The sequence below is a fragment of the Poromitra crassiceps genome, assembly GCF_964638095.1.
Source record: "Poromitra crassiceps genome assembly, chromosome: 14".
Taxonomy (NCBI): Eukaryota; Metazoa; Chordata; class Actinopteri; order Beryciformes; family Melamphaidae; genus Poromitra; species Poromitra crassiceps.
The window spans coordinates 35,908,922-35,936,124 of record NC_139633.1 but is presented as its reverse complement, the minus strand read 5'-3'; the positions used below and the strand labels follow the sequence as shown (position 1 = coordinate 35,936,124).

At 43.8% G+C, this 27,203-nt stretch overlaps 1 protein-coding gene across 1 annotated transcript in view; it reads left to right on the top strand.

The window, feature by feature from the left end:
- Positions 1–27,203, top strand: part of LOC310789456 (nephrocystin-1-like) — a gene marked incomplete at its 3' end in the record, with an annotated part of 55,112 nt that overhangs the window by 7,722 nt on the left and 20,187 nt on the right. Inside the window, exons 6-12 of the mRNA XM_083651099.1 lie at positions 2,049–2,150; positions 5,786–5,910; positions 7,910–7,958; positions 8,068–8,155; positions 20,954–21,048; positions 22,644–22,772; positions 25,027–25,101. Coding sequence (XP_083507225.1) covers positions 2,049–2,150; positions 5,786–5,910; positions 7,910–7,958; positions 8,068–8,155; positions 20,954–21,048; positions 22,644–22,772; positions 25,027–25,101 — 663 coding nt within the window. The remainder of the gene's footprint in view (positions 1–2,048; positions 2,151–5,785; positions 5,911–7,909; positions 7,959–8,067; positions 8,156–20,953; positions 21,049–22,643; positions 22,773–25,026; positions 25,102–27,203) is intronic.

The following is a 27,203-nucleotide window of genomic DNA, read 5'->3' as shown; positions in this document are numbered from 1 at the left end:
GTTCCAGGAAGTACGCTTGAATGCATCAAATAAAGCTGATAATATACAATTTGATTCTTTAAACGTCTTTAAACCCTTTCAAAGTACCTCACAAACGGCCCATTCTGCTGCAACTCTACACTGCTGCTTAACACTTTGAGTGCCACGGCCCTTGGGCAAAAGGTGCTGTACTGTGCCACATAGGCCGCAATGCATTTTAAAACAGTCATATAATTTCTTTAATAATTACTATGTAAACACTGAACACGCACAAATAACGATGAGACTCTCTTCTATCACCTGCAAAAAAAAGTTTATTGATCCCATTTTCCGTTCTTTAGTTATGAGCCGGAGAAGATAGCTTGATTAGACCAAAAACAGCCCTTTTTTTCTACGAGCTGAGATAATGACCCTTTTGTGAAAGGAAGCATTTCAAGCACATCATTGACTCATTGCTAATATTTTCTGATGTAATGCTGCAGCTGCCTGGGTCTGTTGTATGCTGTAGTGTCCTGCGTGCCCCACCTCCCCCCCTCCTCCTCCCCCCCCCCCCCCCCCCCGTTGTGGGAGGAGTGTCTCTCTGCTCTGCTCGGCTCTGCTGTTTGCTCTGCGTGTGCTCAGCACTGAAAAAGTCCGCTAGATCCAGCTTTTTTACAGCCGCGTGTACCAGCTCCCATGCTTCCAGTTGAGAATAATAACAAATCCACGGCTGATCATGCGAATGGGCTGTTGCAGCAGACACGAGGTGCTCAATTGTGACAGCAGATTGGCTGCTGCAGGGGCACAGCTACGTTATGCTTCAATGAAGCAGCTGCATACGGACGGATGCGATGCGATTTCCTTTTCCACAATGACTTCTTCTGTGTGTTTAACTATACTTTCTCTCATCTGGAGTGCGCTGTCGCCACCTAAGGGTTCTGTAAAATAGGTTAGACACATTCAATAGCTCTCATATTGTAAGAGGCGATGTAAGAAGCTGAGATCGACACCCCCCCGTCAAAAAAACAATTTCGAGTTATTGACGCCATTTGGCGTCGCTGGCACTCTACGGTAAATTTCTAATGACGCCATATGGCGTCGCTGGCACTCAATGTGTTAATACAGAAACTTACTTCCAGGAACTATGGCGAGGTCAAACAAATACAACAAATCAACTGGTCCATTGGAGTGAATGGAGATGACACAACTCTTATATCTCTATGGCTCTGGGCTGATAGGACTCACGCAAGGCAACTGCACACCTTTATCTTCAGCCACTGTTTGGTGTGTGGTGAAGATCAACCCCTAGACCAGTGGTTCAACAACCTTGGGGTCGCGACCCCAATTGATGATGTCACTGATGATGATACTTATGATATTACCAATGTAGTGAAATTCTGGGGTCCCTAGATTTTTGTGACGTCAATGTGGCATCACAAATCAAAAAAGGTTGGTAATCCATTTATACAAGTCAGATATTAATTCTGAAAGCTTTCCTGTCCATCAAACAGGCTGATGGAATTTCTCAATGTAACAAGGTTCATAAATAAGCAGGAGAAATGCAGAAAGTTAAGTGATTGGAATAGAACAGTTGTGCATTCTGCAAGTCAAAGGAGCAACTTTGTATAAATGATGAAATGCAAAATATTCCACATCTAATCCTTAGGGCCCGGACACACCATACGCCGAAGCTATGCTGAAGCAATGCTGAAGCTACGCAGCATGGAGGCAGTTTCATTTCAGCGTCCTTGTGAAGAGGCGAGACCGATCACACCAGCACGCGGGCTGCAGCGATAGTTTCAGCTTCTGTTCTATTTTTCAAGCGCGCTGCACCCGAGCTGCCAGGCACGAAGTCAATGCAAGTTGTGAGCAGGGGGAGGGCAGCGCCGAGCGAAGCGTTGAGGAAAAGAGAATGCTTCTGGTGTGAATGGCAAGGCTCCTGCTTGAAGCTTCAGTGAAGTGCTGCTTCCCGGGGCTTAAAATTTGGCGCAGGATTGCGAGAATCGCGCATATTTTTGTCAATTCCTGCAGATTTGTAAGTTATAATGCGGGAGAAGTCACACAAACTGGTTTGTTGCCCTGTGTTTCAGAGGGGCACGGTGCTGAGGATCATCAGGAAGACGGCAGATGGATGGTGGCTGGTGCAGGACACTAAAGGCAACAGAGGAGTCGTCCCTAAAACCTACCTGAAGGTACACAACCAGTCAACCAGCCATTTTGTGTCTCAAGATGACACTGATGACACCAGTTTATTTCATTGATTTTCACTCCTCCAGCTGTCACTGCCCTCTTCTCCACTGCCCAGTCACTGATAGTCATACTATTACACTGCCCAGTCACTTCTAGTCATACTATTACACTGCCCAGTCACTTATAGTCATACTATTACACTGCCCAGTCACTTCTAGTCATACTATTACACTGCCCAGTCACTTCTAGTCATACTATTACACTGCCCAGTCACTTCTAGTCATACTATTACACTGCCCAGTCACTTATAGTCATACTATTACACTGCCCAGTCACTTCTAGTCATACGATTACACTGCCCAGTCACTTCTAGTCATACTATTACACTGCCCAGTCACTTCTAGTCATACGATTACACTGCCCAGTCACTTCTAGTCCTACTATTACACTGCCCAGTCACTTCTAGTCATACTATTACACTGCCCAGTCACTTATAGCAGTGTTTCCCACAGGATTTTGAGAATTTGTGGTGGGGGACCGCAGACCCCCTAGGGGGGTGCGGGGGCATGCCCCCCACGAGATTTTTCTAAACATTTTAAAGTAAAATGCATAAATTTGGTGTACTTTGAGAAAGCTTAAGAGCAAAATTAAAAGGCTAGATCTATGAAGAACATGTCATCATTACTGTGCTGTCGGTTTACAATGACAAACTAAATTTCTCCCTATAGGTCAGGGATACTCAACTTGCTTTGCCACTTTCGTGAAATGATAGAAGGCGAGGGGCCAGTTAACTCATTCACCGCCAAAGACGTCTTTGACGTGTTATCAGGAATAGCCATCCACGCCAAAGACGTGTTTGACGTGTTTTTGTTTTTATTAGTGCAGCGCGTAGTTCAAAGACTTCCCCAGCCTGTGACATGTTATCAGGTCCCTACCCTCAAAGCCAAGCCGACAACACGCGATCAAACACATACCGCAGCTGTTGTTTTGAAATGAGCAGGAGGAAAAACAGAAAACAGAGAAACGCGCTTCCTTGTTGCAGAGAGGAGAAACGCCATTGAAACGCCCCTCGGCGCGCTGCACGAGCTGGTCGGCTTGCTGCAGGGCAGCGGACATCGATCAGTTGTTCGCGGTAGTCAAACCCGTGACCAACATGATCGATCCTGGTCCCTGGACCCCGTTCCTGTGTGCCACCCCGAAAGAGACGAGACGGAGTCACAACTTTGTGAGCAGGAGGAGAACAGCAGCCTCGCCACAGAAATTGCTTTCACACAGAGCCAAGCAGCATGGCCACTTTCCTGTCGAGGGCGAGGAAGACTGGACTCCAATGCGACAGGACCCGGATGATCTCGCGGTAAGGAGTGTGTGTGTGTGTGTGTGTGTGTGTGTGAGAGAGACTACACTGATCTCTGCATTCTATGATCGTATAGTTTACTGAGACACTAGTACACGACTACACTGTCTCTGTACTAAATGTGATTATATAGTTTACTGAGGATATGTTGCTTTTATTTCAGATGAGGAGCCGATTGTGAGCCCACATCTCAGAATGAGGTCAGGACGGTCAGGACGGTCATTTAGGTCTGCTAAATGACGAAATGTAATGTAATGTAAAGAGACACACATGGGCCCCGCGCACACACACACACATTCACACTCACTCACACTGAGTAAACTGTATTGTTGAATGTAAAAAAAGCACTTCATGTATATATATATATATATATATATATATATTTTTTTTGTCATTTGTGTCATAACGAATAATATTTATATGTCTGATGTCAATACAGTTCAAAATAAAAGAATTGAGAGCGAGTTCTGCCTGAGATTGTGTCTTTTACAAAAATGGCCTTTTCTGCTGTTTCTCTTCTCAGAGAGACCTTTTTGGTGAAAACAGGGTGTATATAAATGGCTATAAGTAAGAGTACAGAACATGCTAAAAGCTCACTTTTTTTTTTCTGGTGAACCCAGAGACGTACATCTTCATTTTGAGGTATTGCAAATCACTTTGGTGCTAATAGATAATTTACTGTGGGTCTTGAAAGATGACCAACAATTATGAAAATCTTTGGCCTGTGCTAAATATTGGCAGTCCTAAACTGGCCATGAATGAGTTAACACGTTCACTGCGTTCACACGATTTTTTTTTTTTTGACGGTGGGACGTGGATCAACGCTCCCCACGTCTCCTATAAAAATATTGGAGTCAGCGAACGTGTACAACCCATTCCACGGACCCACTAAGTGGCGACAGTGCTCTCCACACTAGGAAAAGCAGAGCCAAAACTGTAGGGTAACGCGCGAGGAAACCATTCTCTACTGTAAAATGGATTGGCGAAAACGCTTTCACTTTCGCGCATTATCGCGCTGGGAGCTGGCGGTGGGGGATTCCAAAAATAGACTGGGTGGAAAACACAGTTTGAAACACGCAGCATAAAGCCTAGAATCGCACAAAGCTTCATCAAAGCTCTCAAACCCAAGAAACAAGTGAGCTCTATCCACACTCGCTGCCAGGGAGGGAGGCTGCTCAAACTCGCAGCAGCAGCAGCAGCAGCAGAACACTCGCTTGTGACAAACGCAGGCTGAAAGCCACCAGACACGCCCACGGAGGGAGGAGTTTGAAGGAGAGGGCGTTCAGAACTATATTGTTTAGATGTCTGATCTCTCACTGATGCCAAAAATAAATGGTTAAAGTGACTGTTCTGCCTGTTTGATTGAATTTCACAAAACTGCGATTATCTCAGCTTTCACTCTCAGACGCTGAAACCATGCTGTACTCAACGGCTAATATCTACATAACTACTAACTCTACAAACTAACTCTTTTAGACAGAGAAAGCACACATTCTATTAGTACTTTTGTGAACTTTGTGTCTAAGAGGTCTTCAACTGTTTACAGTTGAATGTGGGCTGAGAACACATGATTTGGCCTCCATACTGTTTACAGTTGAATGTGGGCTGAGAACACATTATTTGGCCTCCATACTGTTTACAGTTGAATGTGGGCTGAGAACACATTATTTGGCCCCCATATTGTTTACAGTTGAATGTGGGCTGAGAACACATGATTTGGCCTCCATACTGTTTACAGTTGAATGTGGGCTGAGAACACATGATTTGGCCCCCATACTGTTTACAGTTGAATGTGGGCTGAGAACACATTATTTGGCCTCCATACTGTTTACAGTTGAATGTGGGCTGAGAACACATTATCTGGCCTCCATACTGTTTACAGTTGAATGTGGGCTGAGAACACATTATCTGGCCTCCATACTGTTTACAGTTGAATGTGGGCTGAGAACACATTATTTGGCCTCCATACTGTTTACAGTTGAATGTGGGCTGAGAACACATTATCTGGCCTCCATACTGTTTACAGTTGAATGTGGGCTGAGAACACATTATTTGGCCCCCATACTGTTTACAGTTGAATGTGGGCTGAGAACACATTATCTGGCCTCCATACTGTTTACAGTTGAATGTGGGCTGAGAACACATTATTTGGCCTCCATACTGTTTACAGTTGAATGTGGGCTGAGAACATTTTTGAGATTTTCAAGTGGGCCATGAGTGGGGAAAGGTTGTGAACCGCTGGCTTAGATGATTAAAACCGCTCACTGTACCAAAACATTTCAGAGTGGTTCTGGTGTCAACAATGATGAAGATGAAGATGATGATGATGATAATGATGATGAGGAGTCAGACGAGGAAGAGGAGGAGCAGGATGGTGAAGACATGGCTGAGGACCAAGACAAACGGAGGTGAGGTTCTCCGTTTTAAAAACTGGAATCTGCTGAGATTTGGTTTGACTGTGTTGTTTCCAGAGGTTCTTAGACCAGTTTTGTCCTTCAGATTATTCTGAGTGATGCGGTCAAATGAAAGGATCCCAGGACTATATTAGTTATAAAAAATACAGCACCAACACGAGGGTCGCAGGTTCACGCCCTGTGTTGCCTTGGTCGGATGTCCATACATGCACAATTGGCCGTGTATGCGGGTGGGAAGCCGGATAAGGGTACGTGTCCTGGTTGCTGCACTAGCGCCTCCTTTGGTCATTGGGGTGGAATTAGGGGTGGGCAATATGGCAAAAATATCATATCACGATTTATTCAGGCAGGATCACGATCCACGATCTTATCACAATTCTTTTTCATATTGGTTTTTAAGACTATTTTGCAAGTTACTGAACAGTACAAGTACAACCAAACTAATTTCAGGGTTCGTACGGCCATGAGAAACCTAGACAACTCATGGAAATTTAAAATACAATTTGTTTTATAAATATTTTCATGTCGTTCATTTACGCTGAGTTTCCAATAATTCATGTGCTAAAAAATAATGTTCACAAGCATGCAAACACTCTATCTATCTATCTCTTGGTTCACTGTTATTTTGGGTTGGGCGATGGTACGAATATATTGGCTATCTGCGATTGAGTTGCGTGATTGTCATTTGTCAATTGTCAATTTGCTAATTTAATGGAGAGAGAGAGAGACTAACAGACAGAGAGAGACTGACGGACAGAGCAGAGACATGTGGCTCAGCACACACACACACACACACACACACACACACACACACACACACACACACACACACACACAGCGTTGAGCAGTGAGAGAGAGGCAGGGGGGAAGGAAAGAGAAGGTGGAGCAGAAACGCGCTCTCCTGAGAATACGAGGCAGCAGGATGAGGGCAGATTAGGAGCAATGCGTCCTCGCATTTAAAATAACTGACAAATTCCGACTGAAGCAAATGAAACTCAAACTATCACAAAGAGCAGCCGAGATTCAGACACTTTTTGCGCGATGAGTTCCGCTCTATCTGCCTGTTTGTCTCTCTGCCAGTGCCCGCATGTCTGTTTAGTGTGCGTGTGTGTGTGGCATGTCATTTTTAACGCTGTTCATAACCAGCAGAGCGTGTGTTTACTTAGGCTATCGTCCGGCTCCGTCCCCAAATTAATTTTCACCGTCCCTGACGCTATTTTTAACGTCCCCGGGATGACGGGAGGTTCTTCGTGTCAAGGCAAGCCCTGGTTAAGTGTGTGTGTGTGTGTGTGTGTGTCTCTCTCAAACTAACTGCCCCTCCGTGTTGTCGTCCTGCTTTGCAAAGTGAAAAGGGGGAGGGGAGGAAAACTTTGGAAGCATCTTTCAGACATAGAAATGCAACAGATAGAATGTGCACTGCATGTAGTGCGATTCTAACGATCTGTCTGGAAAGGCAGATCGTGGAGCCATTCTGATCGTGAACGATCTAAGATCTTCATATCGCCCACCCCTAATACACATAAGAAACACACAGGATCTACTGTCGTGCCCCGTGTTGCCTTGGTCGGATGTCCATACATGCACAATTGGCCGTGTCTGCGGGTGGGAAGCCAGATATGGGTACGTGTCCTGGTTGCTGCACTAGCGCCTCCTTTGGTCGTTGGGGTGGAATAGCATGATCCCTCCATTTGCTACATCCTGCCGGTGAAACACCTCGCTGTCCGGTGTAAAGAAGCAGCTAGCGACTGCACATGTATCAGAGGAAGCATGTACTAGTCTACAACTTGCCCCAGGTCAGCAGAGGAGGTGCAGCAACGACGGGGACAACTTAGACAGGTGGAATTGGCCGAGTACAACTGGGGAGAAAACTGGGAGGAAACAAAAAGTGATCAAAATACGGAATTAATTTAGATTGAAATTGATGATGATGTTGTTTTAATGATGCTTTCTCTGAATAATGTCAGTGCTTCCATTCCTCTCTGCTCTCTAACAGCACTGCTTCCCATTCCAACTGGTCTACTGTCAGGAAGGCTCTGACTGAGGTGAGACGCTCTCCACGCACCAAGTGTTCTGCACTGCATTGAGAATTCTTATTGTTTTCACTGTGTGTGTGTGTGTGTGTGTGTGTGTGTGTGTGATTGTGATGGACAGATTGATACGACTGATGTGCTCTCTGCCATGGGTGCGATCCCTTCAGGATTCAGACCATCAACTCTTAATAAACTGCTGGAGGAGGAAGGTTAGTACACACACACACACACACACACACACACACACACACACACACACACACACACACACACACACACACACACACACACACACACACTTCAAGGAGGACTAACCCCTAAAACAAATTTTTTTCAGCTTTCAACTGTATTATGGCTTTTGAGGTGGTGTGTGAAGGAAAAATCTCTACATTTGAGACTAAACTGTTAGAATTCTACCTGGTACACTGTGTCATTTTCAGGCAGTGAGAGTGCCCTCTAGGGGTTCAAACCTCCTTTTTTTGGGGCCTCCAAAATCGGCGATTTGATTCAGCGTTACGTCACGGTGAACCCCCCCTTTCCAGATACATCCATCTGCATCTCGCCCCGCCCACCGTGTACGTTCTCCCGCCGGAAGTGTACGTGTTCAGACCACAGACCTACTCCTTAAAAAAATAAAAGACTTGATATTTTTCTTTTCAAATCGGCGTAGGTATTATGATATTCTATGCTTGTGTGCATTAGTGTCTTTAGGATGATTGAATGTTTGCATGATTCATGCCCGATGTTGACAGACAATTCCCCCCAACATTGATCACATTCCCGGGGTTGATCTGGCTAGTTAATCGGCTAGCTATGCTACTAGCTAACGTTAGCTAGCAACTCGTCCTACCCACGCTAGTATTTTTTTTTAACCTTTATTTATACAGGGGGAGTCTCACTGAGAGCAATGCTCTCTTTTTCAGGAGTGCCCTGTTCACATTCACACACACATTCATACCTGGAAGCTGACCAGTACAACCAGAGTCTATCCTGCCGGTCCCGGGGATTGAACCGACGACCTTCCGGTCACAAGCTCGCTTCTCTAACCATTGGGCCACCACTGCCCGCCACTGCCCGTATGAGCTCCACGGTCGGCCTCTGAGACCCAGGACAGCCCCCTCACGCCACCCACCTTCCATGAATCTGCCCAACTGCTTACCCACTATTAGCACCCCTCCCCAGGCTACGCACAGACCCCCGCCCCGCCAGGACCTTGTCCTCCAGGGACCTACGTTACCCACTGGCTGGACCTTGCTGGCCCAGTGGCCCACACTTAAGCACTGCTCCCGGGGTACAGACAGCCAGCCGTCCCCCGGGAGCTATCAAACGTTAGCTTGCGTGCTAACATCAGTGTTTGGCCGCTGCAGTGCTCGCCTGCCTCGCTCGCACTGACTGCTTTTATTTTTGAAGGAGTAGGTCTAGAAAGTATCCGGTCTGTACGCGTACAGACCGGAAGTGTACGTATATACAGACTGGAAGTGTACACATACAGACTAGAAGTTAGGGGTGTCACGGTACATGTATTCGTCCCGTGAGTTTACGGTACATGCCTCACGGTACGTCGTTTCACGGTATGTGAAACGACACGACGAATACGTCAAATCCAGAAGCACCTAAACGCTGTTTGAACGGCATTGAATTGAATTGAATTAAACGCCACAGAAGAAGACACACCAAAACAACACAAGGGCCATAGAAATCCGCGTTCACAGAATGGGACGTTTTGTGGCGATAAGCTGTTTTGCAAATTCTGTCAACATCAAGCCAACGAGGTAAGCTTGCCAATGTAACGTTACGTAGCCGCGACAAAGTCCTTTATAGCTGTGCGTTGCGGCTAAACGTTACATAACACTGACAAAGCTGTTAACTTGTAAACAAGCAACTTACATCGCGTGGGATGAGTGATGCGGTCAAGCAGACTCAACCAGACATCTGCGGATGCAGACAAGCAAGGAAGAGCGACTCCTTGTCATGTTCCAATAATCCATTAGATGACCGAACGTAATCATATTATGCTAAACAAAACTCACATCCAATAACGTTAAGGCGCTGACAGGGTTCTTTCCCGTACTTACTGGGAAAGTGAAACCCGCCCCGTTGTCTGTCAGACAGTGGGGGTATCTTTCAACAGGGTTTAGAAGTTTTTCTTCTTCTGCCGTTTTATTCTTCTTCTACTTAACATGTAGGTATTTTGACGTTGACTAAAGAAATACTGCCGCCTAGTGGCCGCTTTTCGATAGGATTCCAAATTAGTGCTTACATCAAACGCAAATGCTACATAAAACAAATACAACAGGGGGAGGGGTTGGTGGGAGTATTAGGCTACTCCACACATGCGCTCTGTTTACAAACTTGTGTACAATAAAGATTTAAAGTGGGGGGAAATGCCTTTGCCCTGTCAAACAGCTGGAATACAGACATCTGAGAGGGAGGCGCACCCCACACTTTGAAAATCACTGCTCTAGAGTAAAACCTTTTTGTGTGGATTGCCTAGATCTTATTAAATAGTGGACATTTATTCATTCCCACATATTAGACACTATTTCTGATGGTAAAAATAGCGTAAAAAGCAGAATTCAGACATATTCAAAGGGAAAAAAACAGAATTTGGGATTTGTTGTTTTTTTCCCCCGTTTTCGTACCGTGCCGTATTCGTACCGAACCGTGACCCCAAAACCGAGGTACGTACCGAACCGTGACTTTTGTGTACCGTGACACCCCTACTGGAAGTGTACACATACAGACTGGAAGTGTACGTATACAGACCGGAAGTGTACACATACAGACTGGAAGTGTACACATACAGACTGGAAGTGTACACATACAGACTGGAAGTGTACACATACAGACTGGAAGTGTACACATACAGACTGGAAGTGTACACATACAGACTGGAAGTGTACACATACAGACTGGAAGTGTACACATACAGACTGGAAGTGTACACATACAGACTGGAAGTGTACACATACAGACTGGAAGTGTACACATACAGACTGGAAGTGTACACATACAGACTGGAAGTGTACACATACAGACTGGAAGTGTACACATACAGACTGGAAGTGTACACATACAGACTGGAAGTGTGTGCCATAACATCAAATGCAAATAGGAAATTGTTCTTCTTGAAGCGCCTCAGGCGTTTTTCTGTCTCCACTGATGACCTTCTAACCATATACCTTGGATATGTACGACCTTTACTGGAGTATGCTGCCCCCATCTGGAATGCTGGCATCACACAAGCTCTTTCATCCCAATTGGAGCGGGTACAGAAGAGGGCCTGTCGCATCATCCTCGGCCCCAACTATGACCACTACTCAACCGCCCTGTTAAAGCTAGGGCTCACTGACCTGGCTTCCCGACGTGAGCAGATCTGTCTGTCATTTGCCCAAAACCTCCAAACCTCCCAATTCGCCAACTGGCTACCCCCAACACGTCTGCAGATCTCTGGCCGTATAACCCGGAACTGTCATAAACTGAACAATCCCCTCACAAAAACACGCCGCCATCAGAACTCTCCCATACCATATCTGACTAGACTCCTGAACCAACATATTATCCCATAACATGTCCTGTTGATTTAGTTTGCTCTTGTCTATGCCTGAAGTCCCATTTTAGTTATGTGCTGTTTTGAATTTTTAACTTGTGTCGATGTCTGCTTTTTAACCTGTAAATTGGTAATTAATTCAGCCTACGGACTGCTATATGCCAATAAAGTACTACTACTACTAAGTGTACGTATACAGACCGGAAGTGTACGTATACCATGGACAGTACAATATATGGACCAACTGAGCTATATGTTTTTGACACGGCAAAATGAAGCTCACTTCCCGATATTGTTTGATTTCGTTTGATTGGATGAATGGATTTTCCTGTTGCATTGTGGGAAATCTGTTCAAACCTGGAGCCGGGAAAACAGGAAAGGGCGTGAGCGTGGACGGGACTCGGGGGAGGGTTTCCTCCGCCACGGCATCCATCTTGTTCATGTTATTTTCCCTGCTAGCCGTTAGCTTGGCTAACAAATGTTGCTAACGTTAGTTGCTATTGCTAGCCTTGCTCCATTGCTGTCACAGTGAATACAATAGCCCGAAGAAAAACCAGAGTATTATTTCCTCCAGACCTCGCGCGGCGTCACCAGCCTGCCGCTTGCATCTTCCACAAAATCGAGGTAATCTTATTTTCTAACGTAACGCTAATTGCATAGCATGACATTAACGCTAGCTACATGTCCATTTGTCATTACAGGAGGACGTTAGACTAGAGTAGCATAAGTTAACGTTATACAACGTTAAACAGTATTGCATGCTGCACAGATTCGGACGTAGACAGAAAACAAACGCAGTTCTGTTTACCTAGGTTACCTCTTTGAGATGAGGCAGACTCAAAGCATACTCATATGATCTACCAGCTATAGCGTTATCTAGCTAACGTTAGATGAGGGGGAACAAGCTGGGGGTTCAACTCCTCTGGATAGTTTATCCACCTCTGCATTTACAGTATTTACCAATCGCACGTAGTGTTGGGTAAGCAAACGTTAACGTTATACAGTGATTAACAGTGTCTAATTCGTTTCTTCCAGGGGTAGCTGCTGTCCAGTACCAGATGGGACACACAACAGAGGATCATGATTTGTGAAGATCAAAGCTATAATATTCTGTTCTCCTGAGATTAACGCTAAACTATACACGTTACTGCTGATCAGTTGTTTCAACATAGGAAATTGCAATAACACACAAGCCAAATGCTGACATGAGAGATTTGCTTTGAACAATTGTAGCTAGTATCTGCCAGTGACCGGAGAATATTGTTATATTTGCTTGTTTTAATGCTTTTGTCAATAAACATTGTCAACAAAGATAGCCTTGTTGTATATTATCATGTATAAGATTGTTGATGTCGAGTGAACACAAACCGAAGATTGGACCAGAGGACAGGACGACGGAGAAACTTAACCGACCAGCAGTCTGAGTCTGCTTCAATCAACGAATGCTTTAATATTGAAATGAAATATGGTGATATCTGGTGGTCTGAAATTACTCTCTCTAGCTAGGCTAACTGGCTCATATTATGTCATATTATTGTAACGTCTGAATCAGCGTTTCATAACAGCCTTACAGCCTGGATGACGTTAGCTAATGCTACCCATCCTTCCATTGGTGTTACACGTTATATTTTTAACTGAGCTTTGCGGAATTACCTCAACACAATTGTGTATCAGCTTTAAATGTCCAATATATACAGCGTTACACAAACGACCAGCAGCATTCAAATGTGCAAAAACGTTATATTTATTGAAATGTGGTGATCATGTCACAAGTCACATTACATAACAACTGGCTCATATTATGTCATATTATTGTAACGTCGGAATCAGCGTTTCATAACAGCCTTACGTTTATAGCCTGGATGACGTTAGCTAATGCTACCCATCCTTCCATTGGTGTTACACGTTATATTTTTAACTGAGCTTTGCGGAATTACCTCAACACAATTGTGTATCAGCTTTAAATGTCCAATATATACAGCGTTACACAAACGACCAGCAGCATTCAAATGTGCAAAAACGTTATATTTATTGAAATGTGGTGATCATGTCACAAGTCACATTACATAACGATATAGCGTTAGGTGTTCTTTTGATCAACAGACCTCGGGGGCTCTATACTGTTGCTACGTTGCTAGCTAGCTAGCCGCAGATCAGCTCTGAAGCCCCAACTTCAGAGCTGCCCGTCCACTAAAACCCGATTTTGATATAGCGTTTTAGGTGTTCTTTTGATCAACATACCTCATCACGGGGATCTATACTGTTACGTGTGTCTACTAACATCATTAAAATATCATAAGGGTAACGCTGTTTCTGTTATTTTACTTTTAATATCTGGCTACGTTGCTAGCTAGCTAGCTAGCCTGCCTTGGCAACGGTTACACCCTGCCTTTTCGAAACCCCCCCATTCCGAAGATCGACCTCCATTCTTCGTAATGGAGGGGGTTCCCATTTTTTTTAAAGGCACCGCTATTCCGAATGGGGACATCCTCTCCATTTCGAAACCCCCCCACTCCGAAATTGATTTTCAAGTCCATATTTCTCCGAGTTTCCTGCCTCAAACACTGCAGCCAGCTCTCCAGCCGCAATCGATTCGGAAATAAGCTGCAGCCAATTACAAAAGCTTGAAATTAACGTTCAACTCATTGTTTTTTATTGAAAATATGCATATGCATGTTAGACCATCGGGAATGGGGAAGCTAAATTTCCTCAGATTTTCATAAAACAAAATCAGTTCAACCCGACTGGCATTCACAAATAAGAACGTCCTCATCTTGCTAATATATGACTGAATGAACCTTATTCAACTGTGAGCATTTGACTCAAAGTTACAATTATTTTTTTTCAAACACCTTTCACGGTAGCCTATGAATGTGGGCGTGTGTAACAGCTCACCTTTAGATGTGTAGAAAACATAATTTATGATTAGATCCTGTCGGCGTGTCAGGAGATATAAATAATCAGTTGAATATGCTGCTGTGGAACAGATCCTTGCGCTCTCCGATTACGCATTTGACAAACTTAACAAACTGTGTGGCAAGACAACATAAATGAACAATGTTTAGTGATTGTAGAGATATCTCTGTGCACCGTGACCTGCAGAAAACTGCGAGCCAGGAATGCGCAAGACCACACCTGGTATTTAGACCAGCAGAGTGGAAAGTCTTCACTAGGTCGTTTTCCAGAAAACAGGCAGAATATGTTAATTGAGTGTTCTATCTATAATCCTTCCCTTTGTCCACACAGCTCCCCTGAAAACAGCTAGGCTAAATAACATAAGGCATATGTTTAAGCTATTTATTTTTATTTTTATTGAAAAGTTAAGTAGACTATAGCCTACATTATATTAACTCTATAATAAATTAGACTCACGTGCATGGGGGCAACACCTATAAACACAATGAATTTCCTACCGTTTTAGGCCTATACATATTATCAGATGAAATGAATTAGAATAAACACTCTGAAAATAAATAAATAAATAATCATATTGCGACTGCATGGTGCATATAGATTGGCAGCCAACATCCGCATGTTTCCAATTCCTCTCTTCAATTCTTGATGGATTTAATTCGTTTAAATTGCCATAATCTCGAGATTGAGGCTAACTAACACAATACGCTATTTCTTACCTTTTTCTTCCATAAAAGCAAATGTTATTGCCATGTTGTTGTGAGGTGACGAGAGGCGCACTGTGCATCTGCACTTCCTAATTGCAAATTCATTCATTCGTCACGTAGCCTATAGGCTAGCCTACACATCACAAAATAATATTCGCTTATTTAATAGATGGAGATGTGTGAACATTTAATTCTAGCATTTCAATAGGCCTATATATCAAAATTGTGCTGGTGATGGGCAGATGCAGGCTTTCATCTCGCTGTGCACTGCGTGTTGGACATCAAAGGAGTTATAGTTTATAGGCTAACACTTGCCGGCACTCCTTTCATCAATTGATATGCGGGCCTATAGAGTGGCATAATCAAGGCCCAAAATCGAATTAAAACTAATTTAAAATGAACAATGCTTGCTGGCTCACGTGGAGCTACCTGCCGACTCAAATCCAAGTGTCTCTCCAACTTGCAATGCGCGAAAAAGCAGTGAAAACCCATGCGTAATATGAACATACATAACAAAGTGCCGACCCATCAAATAGGTAAGCTAATGTAGACATGGCTGTCTGACCCGTGCCCCCTGAAACGATGGAGGATTCAACCTTTCAAATATGAATTTTAAATAGGCTATAGGCCTACCGATAATCATATAGCCTACTGTAAATATGGCTGGCAGCTATAAATAAAAAAAGGTAGGTTAGTTTTTGTGTGTGCCTTATTTAGCCTATTTTATGTTTAAGAGAAATATAGCCATTGTTAACGAGATGTCCATTATTTCAAAATGCCGTGATGTCTGCATCAAATAGCCTGACATTGCAGAAACAACACACAACTTGATTTAAAAACGAAAATTAGTTTGTTCTGATTTTATTACAAATATTCCAACACTTTATTTTAACTTCTGTGTTGACATATTAACAGTATCATCTGAGAAAGGTTTGTCGGCAGTGCACTCATCTCAACAAGCCATGCGCTTGGCCTGCAGTGAGCATTGTCGCGTTTTGATCTGCTGGTTATAAGCGTGGTTGACACAGCCGAATTTAACGCGACGGCAATCCGGAAATTAGGCTATAGGCAACAAAATAAATTGATTAAGAATTGAGGAGCAGAGGCCTATTCATATTACACAGGCTAGGATTGTGCATTGCAAGTTGGAGACACACTTGGATATGGAGTCGGCAGGCAGCTCCACACAGGTGCGCAGCAAGATGAAAGCCTGTATCTGCCCGTCAGCACAATTTTGATATAGGCCTCTATTGAATGGCTAGAATTCCTCATATAGACCTATAGCTCACTTTGCAACATGGGAATAATATTTGCTTTTATGGAAGAAAAATGTAAGTATAGCCTACGAAAGCACTTGGTGTTTGAGACCACATGTGATCATAGCCTACTTACCATTCCTTAAGTGGCAAATCAACTCCTCTCCTTAATAACGGCAATAAGAATAATTTATGCTGTATGCACGGGCGGCGGATGCGTTTGGACACACCTGAATCCAAATGTCTTCATATTGCACAACGCACGGCCCGACGTTTGCATTTGGTTGTACAAGATCATCTGTGAATGATCAATCTCAAGATTATGGCAATTTAAAGGCCGGCTTTACCGTGGGGAATATGAATATATATTAATTCTTAAAAAATCTTAAATTTCGAATCCGTTGAAATTTTTGAAATTGCTTGTTCACAGCCAGAGAAAAAAAAAAAAAAAAGCCTCCAAATTGCAAGGCGGACTTGGCCCAGATGACGCGAAACGCGTCACCTGGCCCAATTTTTTTTTTTTATTATTATTATTATTTTTTATTATTATTTTTTTCTCTGGCTGTGAACAAGCAATTTCAAAAATTTCAACGGATTCGAAATTTAAGATTTTTTAAGAATTAATATATATTCATATTCCCCACGGTAAAGCCGGCCTTTAAGTTAAATACACATGGCATTGCATCAATATACAGTAGTTGCAACACTTCAGAAACTCAGGATATAGCCTACCACTGACTGAGTCGGAGAATGGGATATGTACAGTAGTAGGCTACACTGTGGGCGGTGCTCTCCTAACTTGTTTTGATTTTTCAGTTTGTTGGCAGCCTGGAGGTGGGGGTGGCTTCCCTGGGTGTCTGGGGCTGGCAAAGGGGCTCTTAGCCTGGGTATGGTGGCTGGCCTGGGTGTCTCTAGGCCCAGTCATAGACTTTTAGCCTCTCTGGTCTTAAGACATGTTAACTTGTGCCCCTGGGAATCCAAATAGACCAGCCTGTCTGGTCTTTGGAGATATTGCTCCAGGGGCAATGATACATTTCAATTGTATTCTCGTTACAGTATTTCAACTTTATTCACGAAATTTCGACTTTATTCTCAACATTTCGACTTTATTCTTGAAATGGAAACTATTTTTTTCCCCTCCTGTCATTGGAAAAAAAAATCCCTCTTTAATTTTTATTTTTCAACATGCATGGCCCTAAAACTCCATCGTAGTCACAATCAATTTGATGTAGTTTTTATTCAATCAGAAATACATATTATCTATTAAAATAGTCACACTGTAAAAAAAAAAAAAAAAGTCCGTGGCAGCCGACATCTAAATAAAGGCTATTTCTCACCAATGTCTGTGATCCACAGCTGATTTTAGGATGTATCCAACGTTCACAATCACATTCCTGTATCTGAATGCAGCAGGCTCGTGTTTGCTGCTATAGCGAAATTATATGAAGTGACATAAAAAAACGAGTTGAAACGTTTATTTCAAGCTGCAGGAATGCAGGAAACTCTGAGAAATATGGAGTTGAAAATCTATTTCGGAGTGGGGGGGTTTCGGAGTGGGGGGGTTAAATCAATTTCAATTTCGGAGTGGGGGGGTTTCGGAATGGGGGTGTTTCTGAGTGGGGGGGTGTCGGAATGGTGGTGTTTCGGAATGGAAGGCGGTCCCCCTTGGCAACTGGTTGGAATCATCTGGTTTCCTGTGGCTGGTGTCAAAGAAAATCCCGCCCCCAAAGTTATAATTTTTATCGGCTCTTTTACTCGAAATGGGACCATAATTTAGAAAACGGAGCCCAGGAGAGCATGAAAAAGACTTGAAATTGTTTATTCAGACCATAAGCTCATTCGGAAAATGTTTATTTAAGACACAGAACGAGAGAGAAGTCGGCTCATTTTTACATTGGAGCCAATGTACGTGTCGTCACTTCCGGACCTGACGTGCGCCCCCCTGCGGACTTTTCGAATTAATGGAATTCCAGAACTGGCTTCATACATTCCCTAGTTCACTTGCCCACTGACGTATACAGACCGGAAGTGTACACATACAGACCGGAAGTGTACACATACAGACCGGAAGTGTACACATACAGACCGGAAGTGTACACATACAGACCGGAAGTGTACACATACAGACCGGACGCGTACGTATACAGACCGGAAGTGTACACATACAGACTGGAAGTGTACGCATACAGACCGGAAGTGTACGCATACAGACCGGAAGTGTACGCATACAGACTGGAAGTGTACACATACAGACTGGAAGTGTACACATACAGACTGGAACTGTACGCATACAGACTGGAAGTGTACACATACAGACTGGAAGTGTACGCATACAGACCGGAAGTGTACACATACAGACCGGAAGTGTACACATACAGACTGGAAGTGTACACATACAGACTGGAAGTGTACACATACAGACTGGAAGTGTACACATACAGACCGGAAGTGTACGCATACAGACCGGAAGTGTACACATACAGACTGGAAGTGTACACATACAGACCGGAAGTGTACACATACAGACTGGAAGTGTACACATACAGACTGGAAGTGTACACATACAGACTGGAAGTGTACACATACAGACTGGAAGTGTACACATACAGACCGGAAGTGTACACATACAGACCGGAAGTGTACACATACAGACTGGAAGTGTACACATACAGACCGGAAGTGTACACATACAGACCAGAAGTGTACACATACAGACCAGAAGTGTACACATACAGACTGGAAGTGTACACATACAGACTGGAAGTGTACACATACAGACTGGAAGTGTACACATACAGACCGGAAGTGTACACATACAGACTGGAAGTGTACACATACAGACTGGAAGTGTACACATACAGACTGGAAGTGTACACATACAGACCGGAAGTGTACACATACAGACTGGAAGTGTACACATACAGACTGGAAGTGTACACATACAGACTGGAAGTGTACACATACAGACTGGAAGTGTACACATACAGACTGGAAGTGTACGCGTACAGACCGGATACTTTCTAGACCTACTCCTTCAAAAATAAAAGCAGTGCGAGCGAGGCAGGCGAGCACTGCAGCAGCCAAACACTGATGTTAGCTATAGCTAGATAGCAAAGTCCGTAAAGTGTGAGCCACTGAGCCAGCAAGGTCCAGCAAGTTGGTAACGTAGGTCGCTGGAGGACAAGGTCCTGGCGGGGCGGGGGTCTGTGTGTAGCCTGGGGAGGAGGGGTGCTTAATACTGGGTATGCGGTTGGGCAGCTTCATGGAAGGTGGGTGCCTCCCGGAGGTGGTCTCCCCTGGAGAAGGGGCCTCTAAGTCGGGGTAGAAGCGGGCTGGAGGGTGGGTGGGGTGAGGGGGCTGTCCTGGGTCTCAGAGGCTGACCATGGAGCTCATAGCGGGGGTAGTTGCTGGCTAGCTAGTAGCATAGCTAGCCAATTAACCAGCGAGATCAACGAAAAGGTCATGAATCATACAAATATTCAATCATCCGAAAGACTAATGCACACAAGCATAATAGAATATCATATACCTACAGAACGCTGATTTAAAAAGAAAAATATCCAGGCTTTTATTTTTGAAGGAGTCTAGAAACGTACTCTGGTCTGTACGTGTACACATCCAGCGGGTCTGAGAACGTACACGGTGGGCGGGGTGATGGTGCTCCGGCGCTGCAGATGGATGATACTGACCCTTTCCCCCACTCATGTGATCATTAGCTAACGCCAGAGCCATATAATAGAAGAGTTGCAACATCTCGTCTAGGATAATTGTTGCTTTTGTTTTTGTTATATGTGTGTGTGTGTGTGTGTGTGTATGTGTGTGTGTGTGTGTGTGTGTGTGTGTGTGTGTGTGTATGTATGTATGTATGTATGTATGTATGTATGTATACACTGTAGCCTATGTATGTATGTATGTATGTATGTATGTGGCTGGATGTATGGATGTGGATGTATGTATGCATGTGTATTGAGTACTTTATTGGTGTACTTTTTTTTACTTTTTAATTGTACTGTAACTGATGTGTTTGACCACAGGAAGAATAGTCGCTGCTGAGGCAGTGACTAATGGGGATCTGAAATAAACAATAAACAATAAGTGCGCCTGCAGTCAATTTGCATTGGAACAAACTAGCAGGTGGAATCTGCTGCCTTTTTTCTTTTTCTTTTTATCAAGCAGCATGCAGTTAACTGGTCAAATGTAGTTGATGTTATATAGGGTTGTCACGATACTAGAATTTCAGCTTTGATATCAATACCCAAGAAAATATCGATACTTGATACCATTTTCAATACCACAGCGAAAAAATTACAACACATTAAGAGGCATTTCTTCTTTTATTATTACAACATGAGAATCTTTTTTTTTATGAATTTGTGCAAAATAAACCTTGCTGTAAAAGACCATTTTTAATTGAGAGAAGGGATGAGGAAGCGCTGCGTGGGTCCTTGGTCAAATCACTGAAACAGGTGCTCTTTGGTGTGGGTGCAGAGAAGCATGAGTAAAAGTTCAAGTGGGATTCTTGACCATCAGAGACCATCATTTGTTTTGTTTTACTAACTGATATAAACATTTCTTCTGTAGGGCTGACGTACAGAGGAAGTCATTACCTTCAGCCTGAGCTCAGCCAATCACAGCTCTCCTTTAGAGACCTCTTCCTGGACCCAGACACTGGCAAGGTGAGACAGTGTGTTTGTCTGTATGTGTGCAATCTGGGTACCTCAGTCTCTCAGTCTGACGACTAATACAAGTCTGGGCCAGACGACCGGTATGTCGGTTGTCCGAACCAAGACTTCCTCTGAGAGAATAGGCCTTTTTCACAGCAGCCATTTTGTGTCTAAAAGGCAGGAAGTAACACAGGTGCACCAAGACTTCCTCTGAGAGAATTGAGTTGGAGTTGATTGATCGATACTTTTTGTAGGTGTTTTAGGTCGACGTCATTGTGGCTCATCTCTCTAAACAGATAACTGCATTTGAGACATTGTCAGACTGGAAACAACGATGGAAGTGGAAGTGTTGGTGCAGACGTCCGCTCTACATCGGAAAGCCAAAGTATCAGCCGTCTGTCTCAGAGTCTTATTAGTCATCAGCCTGAGAGAATTGGTATTTGTTTGTCTGTGTGTTTTAATGGACCAGGGAAAAGCCTCTTAGCCTGGTAAACCAGCCGGTCACGTCAACTCACATTTCAGAGAACGGGAAAACCATCTTTTCCGCCGAGAAACCCAGCTGATGTAAACTCCTGTACTTGTTTAATTGTTGTTATTGTTGAATGTTGACATTACTACTCGAGGCGGACAGGCACGAAGGCAGCCATTACTGTTTTTCCAGCAGCGTTCCTGATTGGCCGGTTACGATATCAACTACGAGGCTGGACGCTGATTGGCTCGTACGCTTTGCAGTTTCTGCAGAAAGCCCTCGCAGGGCTTGAGGCCAGACGGTCTGGTAGAATGAAATTTCAGTTTACCAGGCTAAAAGCCTCTAGTCATTAATTAATGCTTCTGTTTCCTCTCCTCTTCTGTCCTCTGCACTCCTCTCAACTCTCCTCTCTCCTCACCCCTCTCCTCTCCTTTCCTTTCCTCTCCTCCTATCCCTCCTCCCCTCTCCTCTCTTCCCTTCTCATCTCTTCTCCTCTCTTCCCTTCTCCTCTCTTCTCCTCTCCTCTCTTCCCTTCTCCTCTACTCTCCTCTCTTCTCTCTCCTCTCCTCTCCTCTCTCCTCTCCTCTCCTCTCTTCCCTTCTCCTCTCCTCTCCTCGCCTCTCTTCTACTCTCTTCTCCTCTCCTCTCTTCCCTTCCCTTCTCCTCTCCTCTCTTCTCCTCTCCTCTCTTCCCTTCTTCTCTCCTCTGTTCTCTTCTCCTCTCCTCTCCTCTGTTCTCCTCTCTTCTCTTCTCCTCTCCTCTCCTCTCTTCTCTTCTCCTCACCCCTCTCCTCTCCTTTCCTCTCCTCTCCTCCTATCCCCTCCTCCCCTCACCTCTCTTCCCTTCTCATCTCTTCTCCTCTCCTCTCTTCTCCTCTCCTCTCTTCCCTTTTCCTCTCCTCTCTTCTCCTCTCTTCTCTTCTCCTCTCTCCTCTCCTCTCCTCTCTTCTCCTCTCTCCTCTCCTCTCCTCTCCTCTCCTCTCCTCTCTTCCCTTCTCCTCTCCTCTCCTCTCCTCGCCTCTCTTCTCCTCTCCTCTCTTCCCTTCTCCTCTCCTCTCCTCTCTTCTACTCTCCTCTCTTCCCTTCTCCTCTCCTCTGTTCTCTTCTCCTCTCCTCTCCTCCTCTCTCCTCTCCTGTAGGTTCGTTCTCGTCAGGTCAGGACGAGTGTTTGTTTCACCCTGTGGAGCTGCAGGAGGATTCCCACTCCTGGTGTTGGAGTTCAGGTCCTCAGCAGACACATTCGCCTCTGTGCCTTCGATGGAACTCAGGTGGGGCTAAAGTGTGAATTCTGCTAGACATAATAATAATCATAATAATAATAATAATAATAATAATCATCATTATCATAATAATAATTCATTTAATTTATAAAGCGCTTTTCAGTGACCCAAAGACGCTGACACAGTATGAGTACATAGAAAACAAGATAACAACAGGCAACAGATACAAGTAACAATTAACACATCGATCAGGGATCTATGGAAACAGAGGGGAGGGAGGGAGAGTGTGGGAGGGACAGGGGCCAGACGGAAGAGAGGGAGGTGGGGAAAAATAATTGACATATGAACTGTCGCATGGAAATGAGAGACACGGAATCCTGACGAGAAAACGTTTTGAGCTTTTATAATCCGTGCGGTTTTCTACTTGCAGAAGTGACCGTTATTTTTGAAAACTCCACTTTGCCGCCCAGCCGCGTAGTTAGAAGATTTGGGATGTGCACGGCCAGGTGAAAACTCACCACACAGAAGCCTCCTGAAGGGACGTGTCTGATGCTGTGACATCACTTGGCCGCACGGACAATCGTGGAGATAAATGTACGCTTTAGTCTGTCATGAAGCCATTTCCTTACCCAGGTCCCTGCAAAGTAAAGTTGGCTGAATCAGAGCTGCAATTATTAATTGATGAATCGATTCGTCAATCGACAAAAAATGAATCGCTAACGATTTTCATAATCGATTAATCGTTCAGACATTTTACGATTTTTTTTCAACTAAGATTCTCTCGTTCCAGCTTCTTAAATGTGAATATTCTCTGGTGTCTTTAGTCTTCTATGACAGTAAACTGAATATAAACTTGAAAGAAAACACTTTAGGTCCAAAAACCAAAGTAGGCCACTGGAGCACACGGATCCTTTTATAAAACTTTTTTATTGAAAGACTAACGTTTCGACACCATGCGTCTTCATCAGAGTTGCAGAACAATGAGCATTTTTTTTCATATTTATTACCTCCCTCCAATCAGAGCCAATCCAGTCCAGGCTGGAGAGGGAGGGAGGTGAGAACAAGCTTGATTGACAGAAATGATAATTCATTTACGAGTTATATTCTACAGGAATCACAATACATTTTCAATAAAGACAAATTTACAGTTATATGTAAATAACAGTAGGCTAATCACAATAATAATAAAACCCCCATAAATGCCATCAACAAAGTAACATTTTATTCTAGGGATGGGAGAGGGATAGGGAGTGATGGGAGGGACCAATATGTGCAGGACAGCGGGGTTTCCACCTGGAGTTAAAAGGAGGAGAAACATGTCAGTCAGTGTAAGCTCCAATTAACAATGCACAAATAAAAGTTAATTAAGGTCTACAACAATAAAAAACCTACCCATCATAACTTGAGAAACATGAGAAAACAACCACCAATTCTTAATTCATTAAAACATAATTAGAAAAAATAGACAAATATAAGCCTCATTTTTTAAAAGAAAAAGCAAAAGAAATGGGCATTACTTTATATACCAATATGAAACTATAGGAAACAGGTGGGGTTTAATTCCTCATTTAAACCTAAAGGTTCAACTGTGTTCAGTTGTGTGATTGAAACGATTATTTGAATAGTCACTTTTGGGCTCTTTTGTGATGTTTTTTTTTTTTTTTTGTAGACTAAATGATTAATCGATTAATTGAAACAGTAATTAATTGATAATAATCATTAGTCGCAGGCAGGCCTACATTTTTATTATGGCTCCGGCAGCGTTAGCCGAGCCGGAGGCATTATGGTTTCAGGTTGCCCGTCTGTACGTCCCTCCAATGTTCCTTAACACGATATCTCAGGACGCCTTGACGGAATTTCATCAAATTTGGCTCAAACGTCCACTTTGAATCAAGGATGAACTGATTACCTTTTGGTGGTCAAAGGTTGAAGTTGAAGGTCACTGTCTCTGTCACGAATGCCATTTTTGAGCTTGTTAACGCGATATCTCAGAATTAATTTAATCACATTTGCCTCAAACATCACTTTAACTCAAGGATGAACTGATTACATATTGGTCCTCAAAGGTCAAGGTCACTGTGAACTCACGAACGCCATTTTCGAGCTCGTTAACGCCATAGCTCAGTAACGCCTTGACGGAATTTCTTCACATTTGACTCAAAAGTCCAAGTCTGGACAGACATGGATGTCGACTGCTCACTTGTTTGGCGGAGGCATATATCTGCGGTGCGGTCATTCTAGTTCTAGCTGATGTTGTTTGGACGTTCTGCCTGATAGTGAAGGGACTGTGTTTGTGTTGCAGGTGTTGAGTAACATCCACACGGTGAGGGCGACCTACAGCTCCAAGAGCCCCAAGACCTGGAGCTTCTCTCCCAGGGTATGAAGAGGCAGGAGTCCACACAAATGCTTCTTTTTTTGTTATCTTTTTTTTTTTTAAGAAGAAGAAAAGCAACAGACATCGCAATGACAGACACAAAGAATCATATAATCCCACCTAGGAGCAAATCAAAATAAATCAAAATAAGTTCATCCCTCCCTCCCACCCATGTGGCGTCCAATGCCCTCCCCTCCCGCCCCACGTTACAGTACAATAATCATCGATGTATGATTAATTAGGGATGCACAGGGAAACATCCCTGCCGATACGACGGAACAATGATGCCCCAATTACGCCCACATGTTCCATGGTTGACTAGCTATTCGATGCCAGTAATCCCCGGTGTGAGGGTGTGCACGCCAGCATGACTTACTTAACCTAAGTTGAAGCACAACTTAGGTTCACACAAAATCAGGCACGACACGCGCCAATTCCGCACCAGGAGAAACCCGATGCTCCCCGAAATCAGGCAGAAAAAATAAATTAATACATAAATAAATAAAAAGATGTGGGATACATCGGTATCGGCAGTCGGGCATGAGAGCAGGAAGGCATCGGCAAATTGGACGTCGACAGAAAATCCCACACTGCAATAAAACCAAAATCATTGAAGTACAAAGTATTACCAAACTTGAGGATGTTCAAGTCAGCAGCTGTTTAGCAACAGAAGCCCTTCTGTTGACCACACGATCATCTCAGTCCACGTTGCTCTCTTCCTTTACCTCAAGTCAAGTCAAGTCAAGTCAAATTTTATTTATATAGCACCTTTCATACACAAAGACAATTCAAGGTGCTTTACAAAAAAATAATCGAAAAAACAAGCAGCAAAGCAATGCACATATAAAAAACACATAAAAAACACAGCCGACAGTTTTAGTTAAAATATATACTCAAATTAACAAACATGAAACATTATTTCTGTTTTAAATAAGTTACAAGGCATTCTTCAGTATTATTATTACATGCACAGTCCATTTGTTGGAAATGTACAGGAATCTTTTTTTTAAATTACAGGCCGAGAGAGGCAGTAGTTTAGTAGCAGTTAAAAGCAAGAGTAAACATAAAGGTCTTTAGCTTGGATTTAAAAATAGGCAGAGTAGGGGCAGATCTAATGTGTTCAGGGAGTTTGTTCCAGTTATGAGAGGCATAGTGGGAGAACGCGGCTTCACCATGTTTTGATTTGGTCCTCGGGACAATTAGTAGACCAGTGCCTGAAGATCTCAGGGATCTGGATGGTTCATAGGTGACAGAGACTTCTGTTGACCACACCATCATCTCAGTCCACACTGCTCTCTTCCTTTACCTCAGGTGACAGAGACTTCTGTTGACCACACGATCATCTCAGTCCACGCTGCTCTCTTCCTTTACCTCAGGTGACAGAGACTTCTGTTGACCACACGATCATCTCAGTCCACACTGCTCTCTTCCTTTACCTCAGGTGACAGAGACTTCTGTTGACCACACCATCATCTCAGTCCACACTGCTCTCTTCCTTTACCTCAGGTGACAGAGACTTCTGTTGATGACACGATCATCTCAGTCCACACTGCTCTCTTCCTTTACCTCAGGTGACAGAGACTTCTGTTGACCACACGATCATCTCAGTCCACACTGCTCTCTTCCTTTACCTCAGGTGACAAACTTCTGTTGACCACACCATCATCTCAGTCCACACTGCTCTCTTTCTTTACCTCAGGTGACAGAGACTTCTGTTGATCACACGATCATCTCAGTCCACGCTGCTCTCTTTCTTTACCTCAGGTGACAAACTTCTGCTGACCACACGATCATCTCAGTCCACACTGCTCTCTTCCTTTACCTCAGGTGACAGAGACTTCTCTTGACCACACCATCATCTCAGTCCACACTGCTCTCTTCCTTTACCTCAGGTGACAGACTTCTGTTGACCACACCATCATCTCAGTCCACACTGCTCTCTTTCTTTACCTCAGGTGACAGACTTCTGTTGACCACACCATCATCTCAGTCCACACTGCTCTCTTTCTTTACCTCAGGTGACAGAGACTTCTGTTGACCACACCATCATCTCAGTCCACACTGCTCTCTTCCTTTACCTCAGGTGACAGAGACTTCTGTTGACC